Source organism: Vanacampus margaritifer, chromosome 8, assembly GCF_051991255.1.
Source record: "Vanacampus margaritifer isolate UIUO_Vmar chromosome 8, RoL_Vmar_1.0, whole genome shotgun sequence".
In the NCBI taxonomy this organism is placed as follows: Eukaryota; Metazoa; Chordata; class Actinopteri; order Syngnathiformes; family Syngnathidae; genus Vanacampus; species Vanacampus margaritifer.
Genome location: NC_135439.1, coordinates 11,553,934 through 11,573,402, shown reverse-complemented (window position 1 = coordinate 11,573,402; position 19,469 = coordinate 11,553,934). Strand labels below are relative to the sequence as shown.

Below are 19,469 nucleotides of genomic sequence, written 5' to 3'. Positions count from 1 at the left end.
GAGTCACATATCCCTTTAACATTCTTCTTCTGTTTTAATTCTTAAAAAGTCATAAGTGTCCCATCACTGGTAAGCTATTTTTAGAACACACCCGTGGGCTACTCATGTTGTTCTAGGGGGTAACTAGTACCGCTGGCACCATTTAAAAGTGTTTAAAAAATTTTTTTTTTGTTATTAGACAAAGCGCATTAATTAACAGAGCAAAAAAGCATCCATGTTTGCAGTGTCTCTTTCATCTTGCCCCCTCTTCAACTCTGCACGTAGCCAATCATATTCTGCCCTGCTTAAAATTTCTTCATAATTTATGAAGACATTATTCTCAAATAAATTAAACCGTATCATAATTATAACTTTTGGCCTGTGATTCTATACGTTTATTCCCATCATAAAAAAAAAATGAATGCACACCGCCATAAATGAACTCGTTCATTCTCACTCGCCTCTGCAATTTCTTTGTACTTCTCTTCCATGGAGGTGCGTAGGTCAACCGGGAAGTTCTTCAAAGAAACAGGGGTGCCTGGGAGAGAACGTTGGGGCCTGAGGGGTTTGGACCCAGATACACCGCACAGATCTGCAGGCAAACCAGATTCACTGATTACAGTAGAGGCGGCGGCAGGACTTTGATGGATGGAGCCATTTTTGCTGGATCACGTGAGAATGCGCAAGTTGCGTGTCCAATGTTTAAGTCAGTCAGGGTAAATAAAACTGCGCTCACTAATGTGGTGTACATACGCATGGGCCATATGTGGGATGTTCCAGACCATGGCTAAATCCCAAACAATGACATCAATCACTAGAATCACTTCAGTCTGAAGTCGAAACAGCTGAAACGGACGACATTGTGCTTAAAGTCAACAGCCGACAAAACAAACAACTGCGCAATTTTGGACACAAATAGAAAAGGGTAAACGTGTGGTTGACCCAACATTCCAGTGTGTGTGATGGTGAAGTGTTCTTTTAGTAAGTAAAAATTTAAGTCTCTTTTTTTCCCGCTGTATAAAATATTGGACTTGGAAATATTGCAGGTATTTAGTCAAAAATTCAGCAGAGATCAACAAAATAATTAACTCATTCACTACCATAAATTCATTAAAAATAAAAAGATTATTAAAAATAAGGGGCAAGGGGCGGTTACAATTTTTAATTGTAATTAATCGCATGACTTCACTAGTTAACTCACGATTAATCACAAATTTTATATCGGTTCTAAATGTACAATTAAAAAAATTCTAGGTTTTCATACTCTTGTTAACAAAAGTGGAAAAAAATGTTAAACTAATAGAAATAGTTCAATTGAAATTTTGACGTTCATAGCCGTCAATGGCAGTGAATGAATAAAAAAAAGAAAAGAAAAAAAAGATAAACTAATAGAAATAGTTCAATTGAAATTTTGACGTTCATAGCCGTCAATGGCAGTGAATGAATAAAAAAAAGAAAAGAAAAAAAAGATAAAAAATCCGGGGCATCAAGCGATTAAAGTTTTTAAACGTAATTAATCACATGACTTCACTAGTTAACTCACGATTAATCACAAATTTCATATCTGTTCTAAATGTACAATAAAAATAATTCTAGGTTTTCATACTCTTGTTACCAAAAGTGGGAAAAAAATGTTAAACTAATAGAAATAGTTCAATTGAAATTTTGACGTTTATAGCCGTCAATGGCAGTGAATAAGTAAATTAATTAATCTCACAATTTTGCATAATTAATTGCGATTAATCACATTTTTCAACTTCTGCTTCTAATTTTTTCTTCAGAGCCTTTAACAGATATTTACTTGAGTAAAATCTCGGATTTCATGTTAAATCAAAAAATGAAAAGTCTATTTATCATCAAAGATTGTTCTAATCGCTTTCTTTGATCCTTGAATAGAATACTTTTATAATATACAACTGTTGAGAACTTGAGCAGGGTATTTCGCTCTGAGATGATACACCAAAGAAGTACAACTAATATGTTATTTGAAATGTTGGCTTCGTAAAGTGCACAAATTATTGAGATTTGTCCAACAAATGTCAAGTAAAACTGAAAATCAAACTACTTATAATATAATAATAATAGTCTTCGCGTCAGTGGCTAAGTTTGCCGTAACAGTAAGTAAATAAAAACTGAGTTCATTTTTGTAACGCTTTGAAGCATTTAAATAAATCTCCAGAGTTATCACTTTAATTTTGACAGCCCTAGTCAAAACACAAACAACAAAAACTCTATATTAGGAGAACAACAGCCATCTAGCACTTAACGGCCATCACCAGGCCAAAACTGAAGGCCGACACAATAGCAGCGACAAAATAAGCATTTTAAAAGGGTTAAGAACCACTACAATATTGCATGGAAAGCCATTTGAAGGGTCCTAAATGTTCCTCATACTAGGGCCACACTGGAAAAAAAAAAAAAAACAAGTACCCAACTCAATAGGATTGGGCTGTTCAAGCACCTGAGGATGACAGAGGACTTTTCCGTGGACTAGACCTGCCGCAAACAGATGGCAGCGTCCACTCCAAACCGATGCAAACAAAATGGAACGAAACTAGTGAACACCCTCGAAACCAACGCTTCAAAGAAAGCTGGTCTCAGAAGTCGATTCCGTCCTCGGTCATGAACTTGCTAAGTAGCCTATGAAATGGATGCGTTCGCTCGCTATAACCCAAGAGATGAGCAGAGGACGGTGACACCGTAAAACATGTCAACACCCGCAGAGTCCTCCTCAGTTTAGCATGCAGTAATCCCCCAGCCTGTCCACCACAGATGCCTCTTAATCCAGCAACCCTGAAACTATTTATCTGTCGCATCATGTGACTGCACCAGGGGGACACGTCCATCCCGGCAACAGGCGCCCTATGAGAAAAAAACAAACTTGTTTTTGCAGTCATAAACAATGACTGGCTTCCAAATCTCAATCTAAGATGGATGCTTTTCAATGCTTGCGTTGACAAGTTCTGTGCGGACAAAAGACATCGCCCGGTCTGTAAACAACACATCTTGGCATGAGTTTAGCTTGGGGCGCCTCGACAGAGTGGTCCAAACGACTTGAATGTTTTCATTTCCTCCTCTTGCTAGAATCATAGCAAAGTCCCAAATGAGGCATTTCTTTGGTCGACGTGTGAACGTGTTGCTAGGGGTCGAGAAAGTTCCTCACCTCAAAAATGTTGTTTGTGTGAGCATATTTTTGAAAAACTTTCTGCTCTGCCCAATCATACCCCTCGTAATGCTCAAGCCTAAAGGCCCTGTAAACCAGTTTCAGACATTTTATCAGTCCAACAAAAGCCAAGTTAGTTGCGGTAAAAACTAGTTTAACTCAACATGAACTTGTTTACCTAGACTACAGTCAAACTTTTGACTGGCAATGTATGGCCTCAACATACTTCAAATTGCGGTATTTGTCACACATTGTTCAGCCTAAATTATTTATTAGGGGTGTACCCAAAAAAAAAAAGATTCTCATAAGAATCGAGATTCTCATTTAGTACGATTCAGAATAGATTTGAAATGGCCCAAAATTGATTTTATTTAAACTATTTTATACTGTCTTCCCTTTGTTTGTGTGTGCCTTTATTGGGAGCGCTGTTCACGTTGTACCCGATTTGGCCATTCATTATAAATATTGTGATTCAAATCATTTTGAAGCAAAAATCGTTCCTAATCGAAAATTGAATCTGAATCGAATCGCACACCCAAAAATTGGAATCATGTTCACGTTGTACCCGATTTTGCCACTTAGGGGCAGTGTAGTTCCACGCGGTCTGATACACTGTTAAGTTGTAGCCACATTAGAGAGTAAACTCAGTAGTAGGAAAAAGTCACGATCAAGTTATTCCAATGAAATTTGTTTTTTTTTGCAGCGTGGAGCCGTTCTTTTGAGTAATAAAAGTGCAACGAGTAGCGGGCTAATTAGCATTAGTGTGTCAGACTGGAGTAGATCATTACGACTTTTTGAACATCTATTAATTGAAGCAAAAATCAGTGTCATTAAAATCATTTTGAATCAAAAATCAGTGTCATTAAAATCATTTTGAATCAAAAATCGTTCTTAATCGAAAATCGATTCTGAATAGAATTGTGAGACATTCAAAGATTCCCACCCCTACTAAATATGCCATAAAACTTGACTCCGATTATATAGGGTTAGCCACTGCAGAGAAAAACTGAGCTTCCGCTACAGGAAGTCTCACTTCTCTCCATTTCCGCTTAAGTAGTGATTGGCTTATGGCTACTGATTCAATCAACGGTTATCAAAGATGTGACATTTTGCTCAACGGCCATTTCGAGAAGAACAAGCAACATACAGAGAGCGTTGCAGTGCTGCATCTGCGTGGATCTCATCCATGCGTCGCCAGCGGCCTTTAACCCCAGAGTACACAACGAGGCAGACGGAGTCATGCTAGGACACGAGAGCCCACAGCATTTTATCAGCTATGCAACCAATTAGTGATACAAAAAGCCAAGAATAAAAAGCATGACAAGAATGTTTTTATCCACATGTGCGGGCAAACACGTGATCTTTAGTGGCATACGCCTACATTGTCACTTGTCCTGTTCTACCATTTCATTCAAATTACTTTGACGAATTTTCAGGAGCCCATGAAGTCGGGGTGAGGCATAGGAAAATGAAAATTTAAAGTTAAATTTGGATGACGATTCAGGGGGAAGGTACGAATCAAAGATGTTTTTCTTGAATAAGCAGTAAGTATTTTACCTAAATACTTAATAGGGCTGGGTTAAAAAATATATATTAAAATAAATATTGAATCAAGTTTTCCTTTTCGAGCCTGATTTCGATTCATAAAACCATCAATCGATTATTGTAATATCTCTTTTTCCCATGAATTCATAAGAAATAGAATTTTATGGCCATTTTTTTTGTATTTTACTTACTTTTGTAATTACTATATTACTTTATTAATTATTATGAAAGACCTGACTTTTTGCACTTTCAGACAATTCTGATCTTTTTTATTTATATTTAAAATGACTGAATTATGAAACCATTTTATTCTCATCCTTGATGATGTCAATGTTTGTATAACACTGTGATTATAAAACATGATACTTCCACTAATAAACTAAATCATTTAACCAGTTACTGCCACTGCAAAATATAATTTAGAATTTAATGTTGATTTTTTTATTTTGTCTTTGATATTTAGGAAGATTTGATTCTCCCTAATTAATCAATATCCGATTGAAGTGAATTGAATCAAAAAAAGCAAAATTGAATCAAACAGAACTTTTGTGAATGGAAATCAAATCGATTGGGGAATTTTTAATCAATACTCAGCCCGAATGTTTAATATAAAGTGAAAATTCACACTGTTCAATTTAAACACACACAATTTATCGGATCAGTGGAATAAGACATAAAATGTTATACAGTATTTAATTTTTATCTGCGTTTTTTAATAATTTTGGGGGCTTCAGTATTAATGTATTTTTTCTCAATGCATTTTAATTGCCATCAATTATACATTGGTTTTCACTATTCGTGGGCCGGGCCAGTCCCTGTACCCCACAAATGGTGGCAGTCGAGTGTAAATAGAAAACTTGTTTAACTCATTAACTGCCACTGACGGCTATAAACGTCAAAAATTAATTTTAACTACTTGTATTAGTTTAACATTTTTTTTCCACTTTTGTTGAAAATCTAGATTTTTTTAATTGTACATTTAGTTTTGTACATAAAATTTGTGACTAATCGCGAGTTAACTAGTGGCGTCATGCGATTAATTACAATTAAAAACTTTCATGGCCCCGAATTTTTTATAATATTTTCTTTTATTCATTGACTGCCGTTGACGGCTATAAACGTCAAAAATTTATTTGAACTGTTTCTATTAGTTTAACATTTTTTTCCACTTTTGTTAACAAGAGTATGAAAACCTAGATTTTTTTTATTGTACATTTAGAACAGATAAAATCTGTGCTTAATCGTGAGTTAACTAGTGAAGTCGTGTGATTAATTACAATTAAAAACATTTTATCGCCTCTTGCCCCTAATTTTTAATATATATATTTTTTTTATGAATTTATAGCAGTGAATGAGTTGAATAGATATATTGCACCATCATGTAAACTGTTTTTCCTGTTCCTTGATTGGCGATCGGCCCAAAAATTCTGATCGTGTAAAGCCCAATTTTAGAATTGTATTTTTTCCCTTTAGAGATTTCACTTTCTTCCCTTAGAGTCCAAAGAAATACACAGATGCTCCTTAGCAACCAAAGATGAGAATAAACCTCCACTTTGGGTCCTCGTCTTGAAAATGATCTTGCAGCTGAACAAATTGACGTTTGCCTTGTGCAACTCTTGTTTGCAAACTGGATTTGTTAGTAGGGAGGATGGCATTTTGTTTACCGTCAGAGGAGTTAGACAGGAAACCTTGCCACGGCCTCTATGAGGAAACAGCAGACCACAGTCTGTCATACACCATCACATAACACTAAATCACAAGCTGCTCACACGAAAACACTGGCCCTCAAAACACTAATGTGTCTCTTCTCCCTAATGGCAATGACTGTCTGACTGCACAGTCTTGCAGCATGTGTGCAGCTCATTATGCTCGGAACTGATCAAGCCACTGGGGGGGGGGGGGGGGGGTACAGCACCGTCGCAGATGCCCCGAACGTCCACCCACTGCAATAAACTCAAGCCCATCAAGCTTTGCCAAGATCAGCATCATAGCAACAGAGCAGCCGAGCAAATGCATGACGCAGCCGCCTCTTCCATATGTCCTTCCCCAGAAGGAAAACAGGCTGTCAGCATATTACACCCCAACAAGAGTTTCCCAACACCTCATCTGGGGCTTGTGTAACATTCCTTGAATGATAAGAACCTTCGGTGTCGACCGTAAAGAAGATGCTGAAACTTGTAGAACAGTATTGACGTTATGGAATTATGTATGAGTGTAAGTTACAATACCTCCTCTGCTTTCACAGTTACTGTCGCAGTGGCCCGCTGTGCGCTCCTGCGGGATGCTGGGACATTTAACTAGGCCTGGGACAGTCGATGTACCCTCCCCCGCTGGCCCGGTACACGACACAGAATGACAGCAGATAAGAGGGCGAGAGACGGGATATTCTCCGTCCTACAACATAAGCTGCTCTCGCGCCAGGATCGCACAATGTCCCTTCTTTTTCCTTTTGGCTTCTCCTGTTGTGCTGTCAGTATGGTGTTGATTTGGCTCCGCCCACTGTTTTCAGACTGAGCCCCTCTCGCTTTCTTTCTTTTTTTCCCTGCGTGCCTCTCAGCTGCTTCCTGGATTTCGCCGGTTTGTAGAGCATACACAGCACCGACTTGAAGCAACCGGATTTAAATACTGGGCTGGAACAAACCACGTGGCAAAAAAAAAAAGGGGATGGGGGAGGGACCGGGCCGAACCACCTCAGCCTTCAGTGTGCTTTAAAATGGAGGAGGCCACGCCCACTCTCCGACCGACCGACCTCCTCCTCCTTGTAAACAAAGTTGCCTCTTGCAAAATCTTTTTATTTCTAACGTGGAGGCAAACTTATTTATATGCTATGTTTGCAAAAATTATAACTTTGTTTTCCTGTTTTGATTCACTTGTAGCCAGGGCGATGTTTCACAACATGGAAATGAATCACTCTAAATATGAACATTTATTCATTATTGTTAGCGTACATTACTATTTGCAGGGTTATGTGATAATGGGTACATCCTGAGGTTAATGGGTGTTTGAACACTGTGGCTTGCTCACGTGTTTGTTTGTTTTTAACTCATTCACTGCCATTGACGGCTAAAGATGTCAAAAATTTATTTGAACTATTTCTATTAGTTTCACATTTTTTCCACTTTTGTTAACCACAGTATGAAAACCTAGAAAAAAATATTGTACATTTAGAACAGATATAAAATTTGTGATTAATCGTGAGTTAACTAGTGAAGTCATGCGATTAATTACGAAAAAAATTAATCGCCTGACGCCCCTATTTTTTTTATATTTTCTTCATTTTTTTTAAGCAATAAAAAAACAATTAAAAACATTTTTAATAATCTTTTCGTTGTTCTTTTTTTTTTTAAAGAAAAGATTATAAAAAATTAGGGGCGTCAGGCGATTACAATTTGTAATCATAATTAATCGCATTACTTCACTAGTTAACTCACAATTAATCACAAATTTTATATCGGTTCTAAATGTACAATAAAAAGTACTGTTTATACTCTTACTATTTTGACGTCTATAGCCGTTAATGCAGCGAATGAGTTAAACTTATTTTTTTTTTAGTTAACTGTCCTTAGATGTGAATATTAATAATTGGGATTTTATTATTAATAATAATAATTAGTAGTAGTAGTAGTAGTAGTAGTAGTAGTATGTGTCTGTACAGCACTTTGTGGAGCTATAAAATGCTAACGTTGAGTTGATTACTGAGTAGTACCATACAGACATATACATTCTTACATAATAATGTATATTTGTTCATAGTGTATCTTCGTTAGCAACATATAGTGAAAGGCAAAAATAATTAAATGCTCTTTCCTCTATATAACAGAAGGTACAATTAATCTGTGTATCCACCATTTGATGTGCCATGAGAAATTTCTAATATAAAATATGTGTCTCGGCTCAGTTATGGTTGGGAAACACTGAACCAGTCTTGCTTTTTCAGAGCGCTAATTTGTGGCACATGGGAGTAGCTGTGCTCTTTGTTTCCCAGTACAAGGAACAAAAACAGACATTGCAGCAGGGAGCTAATCTGGAACATTGCACAAAAATTCCCGTGTGAATTCACCGCTAAAAAAAAACGGACTCCTCACATCTGTGCACTTTGTGTCAAACTCTTTGTTTCCGCTTACAGATGCTTACAGATGGGTCCTCAAAACCCTTTATCTTCTCTACAGCTCATCATTCATAAATACAAACTAATATTACACACACAAAGGGAAGTGAGCAGAACATATACACACTGAAGATCACACGTTACCAAAGAAACAATTTTGAAAATCTCCTGCTTTGTGTCAGTTTCACAATAAGTGCATAATATTGCAACAATGTTATATGACATGTGTCAAGGTACATACATACATTATGACAAGTCCAAAGGTGGATGCAATAAAAAGAATGTTGCTTCACAATTGTGTTCTGACCGCACCTACAAGAAACTCATATTTAAAGCCAATTTATAATAAAACTCATGAAGCTCATTATGCTCTTATAGCGAGGCAATATGTACATTACACGATACACACTGTGTGCGTTTGCAAGCAAACATAGTGACAGTGACCTAGAGTTTCTTCGACCTGCTGAGGTGACGGGATATGTCATACGTCAGTCGACATGCCTTCGTTCGGGATCAAACGAGATGGAGTCCAACGAAAATGGATCTCTGAGACTTTACAAAAGGAAGTGGCTGAGGCAGGGATCAAGCAAAGTATCGAGCTTAACCGGATTTAAGCGACGCAATGCAATCCGTCATCCATCAAATGCTGTAAATCATCCCTGTTGACATGAATTGGTTTGTGCGATGACTCCGTACTGGGGCCTGTAGAGAGCATGTTTGCCTAGTACACCATGTGATCCAGCAGGGGGCATTCTTTCAAATCCACATTCATGCTGTGTGGGATTTAGCCAATTAATAAAGAAACATAAAGGCTCCATTCTCACCGACTGTCGTCTCATTGTGTCCAGCAGATGTTTTATTATGTCTCCAGCTGAGTGTATTTGGGCCTGTGGGGGTGATTAGACACATACTGTGGCTCTGCGGAGGATCTGCTCGGCCTTGTATTATTATCTGTGCCACCTGTTAGGGTGATGGCTTCTGAGGCCCTCCCAGAATCCCTTTTCCACCACTGACAGACATTTTCTGTCATATACAAGGTATACATAGCAGCAGAAGGGTGTCGAATTTACCATACAAACACCAAGTAAACCGCTAAACACACCATAGAAATGTATCAAAAACGTCGTTCAAAGAGGTCTTTGATGTCATATCATCTAAAAAAAAAAAAGGAAATAAGAGAAACCCAAGAAGTCACGAAGCTTTCACATAACTATAAAATTACACTGACTGAACTGGTATTATAGCTTGTGAATAAAAAATAACAGGTGAGTGTACTACGACTACAGTCTCTCGAGTCAAATCTTAAATCAACTTAATTTCAATATTCAACATTGTATTAAGCATTATGCAAAATATGTCATATTGTCAGGACATAGGACAGCAAAGTTTTTTTATTATCGCCCGAGGAAAAACAGCAAAAAAAAAATCCACTAAAAGTCTAGTACTGACTGTTTAGTGTAGTTGCAGGTCTGCAGGGTGACAGCACATGACCCAGATGGGTTGTAGAAAATGTCAGTTAAGGTAATGTGGCAAAGCAAACACAATGTCGGCTACAGCCACAATACACCTGGGGCATGCTGCTCTTGCAAGGATTACAACAAAAATTATGTCTTTTATTTTTATTTTTTTTAGTTAGCCTGCTAGTTTGGTTGTATGGCTATGCAAAAATATAATCATGATTCCCACTGAACTTTTTAAAGGGCTAGCACACTAAGAAATAACACATTTTGATTCCAGTTCAGGGAGCCACCTGCCGCATCCAGCAGATGGCGCTGCTGTCAAAAAACATGGCTATAGCAAGGTAGTAGGCACTCATTTTAAAGCACATTATCGCCACCTACAGGATTTTACGGGTGCTGCATGGCCTACATCAAGATTTTTCAGGCAAGCAAGGACAGACGTGTTTAAAATTGCTCTGCCTTGTCTGTGCCCTAATGAATGCTATTCTATGTATCTATGATTTATTTATTTTTTGTACTTATCTTGTTTTGGTTGTCATTATGTAGAAAGTAAGTGTAAAAAGGTTTGTGTAGAAAAAGGGAGGGATCACATCATAGTAATTTAGATAGAAATTCACTCCACCTCGCTCTCAGGCAGACACTTTATTAGCATCTATATATCACGACATGTAGACCAGCCTGCAAAACTATAGTGCAACATTACTTATTCTGCTTCATGTGATGCCGAAGGGGCTCCGGTGGGAGGGAGCCCCCTGCAGATGTAGAAACTGACAGACTAATCCACATTTGCTTATAAATAAATAAAAAATCAACACTAAGAGAACTATTTCAAATGCACTAGGGCATCCAAGATGGGAATTTATTTAGAAGCCTATCAAGAGAGCTGAGTTTATTTTTATACTAGTAAAAACTCAAACATGAGCTGCTCAAATGACAATGCAGCAGATGCTTCCATGGTAGATAATTTGTCATTAAAATTACCGTAAGACTTACAAGGACTTTTGAGTGGTCCGCATGCGGCTCTTCTGACGGTTCAGCCGGGCGACTAATTGAGAGCACGAAAAAGGCTGCAGAGACCTCTAAGTTATTTATTACTGCAGCAAAGACGGGTTTCCTCAGCGAACACGGTACAGTGTCCACTGCAGCACCCCCATAAACACACATTTGCACTTTGTAGCGCGCTAGTACTGTACCGCAGTTGCATAATGTAATCAATATTAACGTGTAATTGCTTCAAAGATGAATCGCTGGTCTTGTTGCTGCTTAATCGCCTCCACCCAGCAGACATTCAACCCTCCACTTGAACTACAATGACCTCGTCACACTAACTAATCTAAAAGCATGTACAGATATTAGACACATAAGACATGCAGACAAAATATTGACAAACCAGTACAGTGGAACCTTAAAGAACTAAGTAAAATTTCCAGTAAGAAATCAGTTAAATTTAACCAAACCACTCCGTCAGCCAGTCAGGATGCTAAAACCTTCACAGTACAGTAAACGTTTTAAATAACTAAAATGTTAACTACAACAGTCTCTTAACTTTTAACAGTAATTGTTACACAGGTGTAAAACTTAAACTATTTATATATATTATATATATATATACAATACTATTTAAACTGTATCAGAAGAAGATAAATCCTGCCAAAGCTAGCTAATTGGTTGTTAGCTACTAGAGGCTAATGCTGCTAGCATTAACATTAGCAGTTGACTTCTAAGCAGTCCTTATCTTCACAATGCTCAACCAACAGCCTTTGCTGAGGCTGATCTTTCTTTTGATTAGGTGTCTTAAAAGAAACAAAAAAAGAAAAAGGCTATATACACACACAAAGCTAATGCTATGAAATTTGTTGAACTGAGTTCTTGTTAAGTATCCTCAAGTCTTCTTGGGCTGATAGTAAAAGTTGTTGTGCACGTGTACCACTATAAAAGTACTGGAACCTACTTCTGCTGACTTGAGTCAAATGGTACATCCGTGACGGGTCGCTAGCCAATGGCACGTACAAACGACTATTATACACCTATGAGCATTTTAAGCCTTTTTGTTTGTTTGAAAGTAAACACAAGCACAAGGAGAACAAAATTCAAACCCCAAACCTCTGAACTGTGAAGCAGGTGTGCTAACCACTCATCCACTGTAATATCAAGAACTAAACGTCTGTAAATAGTTGTATTGGGGTTTCTGTCAAACTGTGAATGAGAAAATGAAATGTGATTACAGTATTACTATTTAATATGACCTACCAGACCTGCTATATTGCCATAGGAACATACGCAGAAAATGTCGTAATTCCTTGCTAGTGACATAATGAGTGAGGTAAATTGACAAGATAGATTGGTTGCACAGCTGTGCAAAACAAAAGTGCAAGCAGAGATAAGGATGACGCTTAGCCAAGCCCAAATGATAAAACTGTCACCACTGCAAGAGGGAGGCAAGTGGATCTCAATATGCACAGTTAGAAATGTCTATTTCCAATATTTAGCCACATTCAAATGTGTTCTTCACAACTCTTTCTTTGACATTGAATTTATGCTAATTACTACAATTTGGCAGCTTGGAGAAAACTTTTAAAAAGGGAAGTGCATGGCTATTCGCTTCAGAAAAATTCGCTACCACTGTAAACAGCTCAAGCCTCTCACTCTACCTAATACAATGTCAAATATTTAGCTTGTTAAACTGCTTCTAAAGAATCCCGCCTCATCCACACTCACCAGGGCTGGTGGTGCTCTGCAGGCTCCCCCTCTTGCGAAACGGGGGCTTGGGCTTCCCTGAGCTGTCTCCGGTGGAGAAGGATGCTGACATCTTGCTGCCTGCATTCATGCAGCTAGTGGAGCGAAGCCAGTTAGTGCTGCGCCGTGGCCAGCAGAGGGAGGGAGGAGAAGCAGCTCTGACGCTTGAGCTCCGTCCCACATTGGGGCAGCCGGGCGGCAGGACCCACGCGAGGCCCTGAGAGGCTCCTCTGCAGAGTTGGCTCCTCCTCCTCCCAACCAGCCGCAGGTCAAAAGCAACGCTAAAAGCAAGGATCGCCCAGCTCCTGCTGAGGGCCATCCTCCTTGGTTGCCCTAGCAACCGGAGAATCAAAGCAGCTAATGTATGGGAATCCAACTGCAGGAGGGCACTATGGTTGTGAGAGTGTGTCGCCACAAGATGGACTGAGCAGGAAGGTGAGCGAAGGACAAAAGTTTTTTTTCCCCCCACTGGTCTAAAAATAGCACGGATACACAACCAGACTGCAAAAAGGCAAGGGGGAAAAAACACTGGAAAGGTGAGTGAAGATACTCAAATAGACCAGCCTTATAGCTGTCCCCAATCGTCTTCTGGAAAGTTCAGATGGAAGACACGCAGCCTAAACACTCTCTTCTCAGACCACCAGCTGTCAACTAATATTAACAGTGACAAGCAATACTGTCAACAATTCAACATGTGGTAAATAAGTATACCGCATTGATTGCTGTTCTTATTGTTTAGTCAAAAAGTTTATATTGAAGATTTACATTAAGTCCCTATAAACTGCAACAATAATGACATTATTCTTTTGTCTTTTGAAAATAATAACCTGCTCTTATAAGGACGCCAACACCTGTGAAATAGCTTGTGTCATTTTTTAAATGGTTAAACTTAAGCTTAAGGTGTTTAGTATATTTTAGGATTTCAACTGCTTTTGCAGTCAGACTGAAGCATGAACAGCCAACATCGCCACCTAGTGACGACAATGATTTATGCAGCTACAAGTGAAAATCCTGCATCACTGGTTGGTCTACAAATATTTATTGTGTAGCCGGATGCAGATTTAAAGTAGCTTTAAATAGTAGCAGCAGGGTGACCTAGTGATTAGCATGTCTGCCTCACAGTTCCGAGGTTCTAGGTTTGAATCCTGTTTGGACTGTGCATATTCTCCCACTGCGTATTAGCAGGTTTTCTCCAGCTTCATCCATATCCCAAATCATGTATGGTAGGTTCATTAAAGATTTAAGTGTCCATAAATTGTGAGTGGTTGTGTGTCTCTATATGTGATTGACTAGTGACCAGTCCAGGTTGTAGTGCCATTCGCCCAGAGTCACTTATGATAAGCTCCAGCTCAGCTATGACAATGGTAGACATACAAAAACATGTTCGGTAGTATGCAGCCTTTCCATAATGGCCCACTTTTTAAGAGAGTCGACCCTCGAGAACCAACATTCAATATAGCTGCACTCTTGATTAAGCCAAACTACTCAACCTTACCTGGTAACATGTTTTTGATGTTGCCAATGTGTGCTATTGCTATTACTATTACTATTACTATTAATATTAAGAATTTTTCCTGTGTTACTCTGCAGTTTGGACACTGAAGCTTATCATGCATATCACTCCCTGAGAGCAAAGCTCATGGGATTCCAAAATGTGTTTGCACAAGCCTGCCACCTCCAACCAGAAAGAAAACACTCTTCATTTTCTCTCAGTGGACACTTACTAGTCAACACATTAAGTTGCATGTTTACATTCAACACACAGTACAGTCAAGTGTTAGCTACCTCTCATACAATGACAAACTATACATTGTGTTGTGTATAAAAAAAAAGAAGTATTTATGGTTCCGTGTGGTAGTCACGTGACATCATGATACTTGCGCAAACGGAAAGGGAAAATAATAGAAATCACAAAAATAATTTCGAAGTCAACTTTTAAAATGCAAATTAAACGTATCATGTTGCTAGTAACTTGGTGAACAATAGTATGAGGAAATTGGTGACTTACCGCCAGCCGCCATGGTTGCGGATGAATCGGAATTCGGGAAGAAGCTCATTACAGGAAGTTTGAGTTTCCTGTCAAAAGACGACGACACGATATATTTGTTTAAACCACCTAAACATAACATTCGCTCGTAAGACAAAACCTTTAAACCTCGAAGGTTTCAGCTAATTACCCGCTTTTTAGCTTTGTTTGTTTTTAAGTGTTTTCCTCGGTTCCCGTTAGCGGCACCGTTATAGGTAAAATAGAACCCTAATAAATCGTTATGCAAACTTTATTTGAATTTATTTTCCCTTGTCTTTATAACGTCAGCGTTTCCGTAGTTCAACTTTCACGGGAGCCATAGAGTAGTGCCTTTATTGTGTAGTGTTTCCTGTGCTGCTTTAGATTAACCCATGCACACAAAAACATTTCCCAGGCCGCTACAACTCACTTCCTTCTTTAGAGACACATTCGCCTTCAACATGATTTTTTTTTTCCGTAGTGAAAGATGGTTTGTAAAGCAAACATTTTAATATAAAATTATCAGGAAAAATGTCGAGGTATAAACAATAAGGGAATAGATAATGTGCTGCCACGTACTTTCAAGACTGATAGTCCATCTCTTTGATGCAGCACGTAAACCTTTGAAACTAGAAGCTATCATTTATTAATAAATAAGTATATTGCGATGTGCTTTTCAAACCTTTCTGACTATAGCTCTAAGCTTACTGTGAGAGCGAGGAACACAATTCTGTGGCCCTCTTCAATGTCTCACTATGGGACATTGTGATTTCTGACGTTTTAGTTGAAAAGTGTCTTCACCATTGATGAATATCAATCACATAAATATAAATTTTATTTAGGAAATGTAGTGGAGTAAAAGTTTTATAAATAACGAAAGACAGAGACATGAAAACTATTCCACCAATCAAATAAGCAAAGCCAAGCTAATTTGGGTCATCAACAAAATTGTAGATGCTGACCTAATTTGTGCTGTATGCCTGAATTTGGTTAGAAACGTCCTTGGTTGACTCTGTATCTTTACTATGTTCTTAAATTAGCTCATATATGATGAAATGAAATGTCTTTCCTATGGTATATATCTTAAGAAATTCATCTTCTATCTTGCCTTTTCACGCTTCTCATCCGCCCCCACAGTCTCCACGAGGGCCTTCTTGCATAATAGCACTTCAGCTTCATTGGCCTTTGCCCTCCTACAAGCAGTCAGTACGAACCACTAACTTGACTCATTCATAGTACTTGTTCTCCTATGTAGCAAGTTGCCTTAAAATTTGCCTCAGGTGCCAAATCGTTTACACGCATTTCTTTACAACTATTTTGTTGTCAACTGCAATGAATTATATTGTATATTACACTCAATTGTATATTTTTAATTAAAAGAGGAGGCAACTAACTGAATGTATACTCACCTAATCAGTCCCAAATCGTGCTCAAATAACCAAAACAAATGTCATGAGGGGTCTGGTATAATCTGAAAAATATTTGGAGAAGACACACAGATAAGGACTCCCAATAGAGAAGGCTCCTCCCACCGCCCACAGCAGCATAGAGAAATGTCACGAGGTAATAATTGCCATGGGGATGGCGGAGCCTGGCGAATCTGGGGGCGAGTTGACTGAGGTCCATCGTTGGGGTGTGAGGATTGCCATGATTCAACATCCTCCATTCTGGAACACAGAAGCTGTGTCATCCTGTGAAAAGTCTTTATATATATATTTTTTTTTTATTATTTTGCTCTTGTGTGTCAAGACAGTTATAGTTAATGTGGAAAAGGGAGTCCTGTAATGCCTCCTCCCAAATGTGTGTTGACTGAAAATTAGTAGTAAAATAAGTAAGTAAATTTATACATAGTCTATAAAGAACTGACAGCTTTGTTTAAAAATTATTTAAAAAAATAAAAATAAAATCAGGGAGCTTCCAGGGTCATCAGCATATGTTAAGCTATATTAAAAACTTAGTGAGCAAATACTTCCCTAAAGTTTTTCTATTGTAAATAAAGTTTTCCAAAATGTCAACATAATTTCTTAATTCATTTTATTTTTTACAAAAAAAGAAGAGAAAAAAAGTGTATTGTTTACCCAGTGTCAGCATTCTTTTTTATAAAGTGGAAATTTAAATAAATCCATAAATTAAAGCTCCCTGTAGCTCAGAGCGACAAATGCATGTGAATGTAGCTAATTTTGTCAGAATTCTTAAGATATTTCATAAGATCTTCGCAGACAGTGAAAAATTGTCTGAATATGTTCCAAATGTCTTTGCGAGAAATGAAAACTGGCGAAAACCCTAAATTTGCCACGTTCGCAAATATTCACCGCTTAGCGAGATACCAGCTTTATCGGCTTTCAGATTCGTAAAAAGGCTGATGTCGCTATTTGTCAAAATGCCAAATATCGGCACAGATAATCGGTCTATCCCTAATATTTACTATGACTAAAATCCGATTTTGACTGAAGCTTCTTAAACACAGTCATGAGAATGCATCAGTGTTCTTTTAAAAACATAGAAACTCTTTATTACAACCGTAGCTCTCAATTAACTTTTAGCTGTTTATGTTCTACACACGTGCAAGCATTCTTTCATTTTTAAAGACAAAAAAACCCAACCTAAATTCCCTATTGTAAATGTAATTCACAATTTGGGTTATACATGATAAACATGAAGCTCATTTCTTTTTTTTTTCAGCTCTCACTCCAAAACAACAGAATATCTTAGTGACCCTGTATCCACATTAGTAAATAAAGCACCTGCTAGTTCAATCATTTCTGCATGTAGTTATCATATTCAAGGTTCGTCATGTACATAAAACCTGATGAGGCAAGGAAAAGAAAACTAAATACATTTCTCCTCCATGATGATCATCTCCACGAATCACAAAGAAGGCAGCGGCTGGTCAAAACATTCCAGGCTCCTTGCAATCAAACTCAAAATGAGTACTTAACGCTCACAGCTACAAATCAAATAAAAGCGGTACAATACACACAAAGCACACTTACAAGTCTACCAAACACATAATTTAGCAGGTGAAATCATTTAAAGGAACGCAACCACACCTGTAGGCCTACTGATCAAATGCTGTGCATCAAGAGCATAGCTCTTTATTTACTCAAGCAAAATGCGTTCTAGAATCATCTTATTAAAACACATCCGGCTCACTGATAGAACATAAACAAAAACCTGAAAACTAGCATTTCCATGAGCAGTGGGTTACACAATGTGTGCCAGCCAGGCTGATACTTAGAATTTAGAGAGGCTTTTTATTTTGATGAAAGCCCAACTGTCAAACTCATCATTGCGAGAAAACAAATACTACATTTGTACTACAGCGTGAAGTCTTCATTTGTGATTTCCAAAGGCAGAAGATCACAGCGCAATAATTGAGTAATCCGTCGAGACAAAGCTGGTGATCAAAGGCAAATATCTCATCTTGATATCCAGTTTGAAACCAGCCTAAGGTAAGAAGTTGAACATAAATAAGATTAAAAAAAAATCATCAATCACTGTAAAGCTGAAAGTTCAGCACAAATACAGCCTTTTTTTTTTCTTAATTATTCAATCTCCCCAAACTTTTTAAGACTGTTAAATCTTCACCTAATTCCTTTGTTTAAATATAAACCAATTTTCACACAGTCAAAAACTAAGGAAAACTGATGAGGCAAAGTGTGATCAAATCTACAGAATTACCCCGACTGGCCACAACATTAAGTACACCTGTGCAAGTTAAAGACCCTGTAAAGTGATTATGCAGGTTTGAAGAGAACTACTGAAAATGTGCAAAGTGTGAAAACTTTATATAGCATTTAAACTATATAATTTTTTTGGGGGCGTGTGGCTAAAATGATTGTTAGTCACCGCCTCCCCCACTATATAAGAACTTAAGTGCCTTGGCTCACATTAGCAGTTAGCCAGTGTAATTGCAATGTGCAGTTAGCTAACTATCTACATGTGACTACACCTTCAAAATGCATCTTCTCTTTGAATAGTCTGCTGGTGTGGTCATTTTGGAGTGTGTTGTCTGCCATGATGAGCATGTTACATTTCGCAGCCATTTTTTTTCTTCCTGATAGGCTTTTGCTTTCATTTCATTTGTTGATGGTACAAATCAGTGTATTAAAGTTATGCGAGCTTTAGCGAGTGGCAACGGAAGATGGCTGCCGGTGGCTTAACTTCTCGCTTTGGCGAATAATCAGCATTGTTAATCCATTTATGTGTGGAAAAATCTCTGCGATGACCCACTTCTCTCAGGTCATAGCAGTGGCATTTGATTGATAGTTGAGGGGGGCGTGGTTTCAGCGCATTCAGCACACGCCTACAGCATCTGAGAGCGGAGAAAACGACTTGATTTTTCATAATTTTGAAGCCTGTTTTTCTATGACGATGTTTTAAATTATTCAAATGTGGCAGGGTTGTTAACATTCTTATCTGTGGTGTGTCAAATTTAGAAGATATTTATTTTCACTTTACAGGGACTTTAAA

The 19,469-nt window shown here is 38.0% G+C and overlaps 1 protein-coding gene across 6 annotated transcripts in view; it reads right to left on the bottom strand.

Moving 5' to 3' along the window:
- ampd2a (adenosine monophosphate deaminase 2a) overlaps window positions 1-19,469 on the bottom strand; it is a 37,147-nt gene that overhangs the window by 12,645 nt on the left and 5,033 nt on the right. For 2 of the 6 annotated variants that reach the window (XM_077573467.1, XM_077573468.1), the window contains exons 1-2: window positions 12,974-13,129; window positions 441-571 (exon numbers count right to left, since the gene is read on the bottom strand). In XM_077573467.1, coding sequence (XP_077429593.1) covers window positions 441-571; window positions 12,974-13,082 — 240 coding nt within the window. In that variant the 5' untranslated portion in view covers window positions 13,083-13,129. Of the gene's footprint in view, window positions 1-440; window positions 572-6,915; window positions 7,306-12,973; window positions 13,130-14,999; window positions 15,339-16,405; window positions 16,468-19,469 lie in introns of those variants that run through there. The other 4 variants (XM_077573470.1, XM_077573471.1, XM_077573469.1 and 1 more) reach the window with 4 other exon arrangements.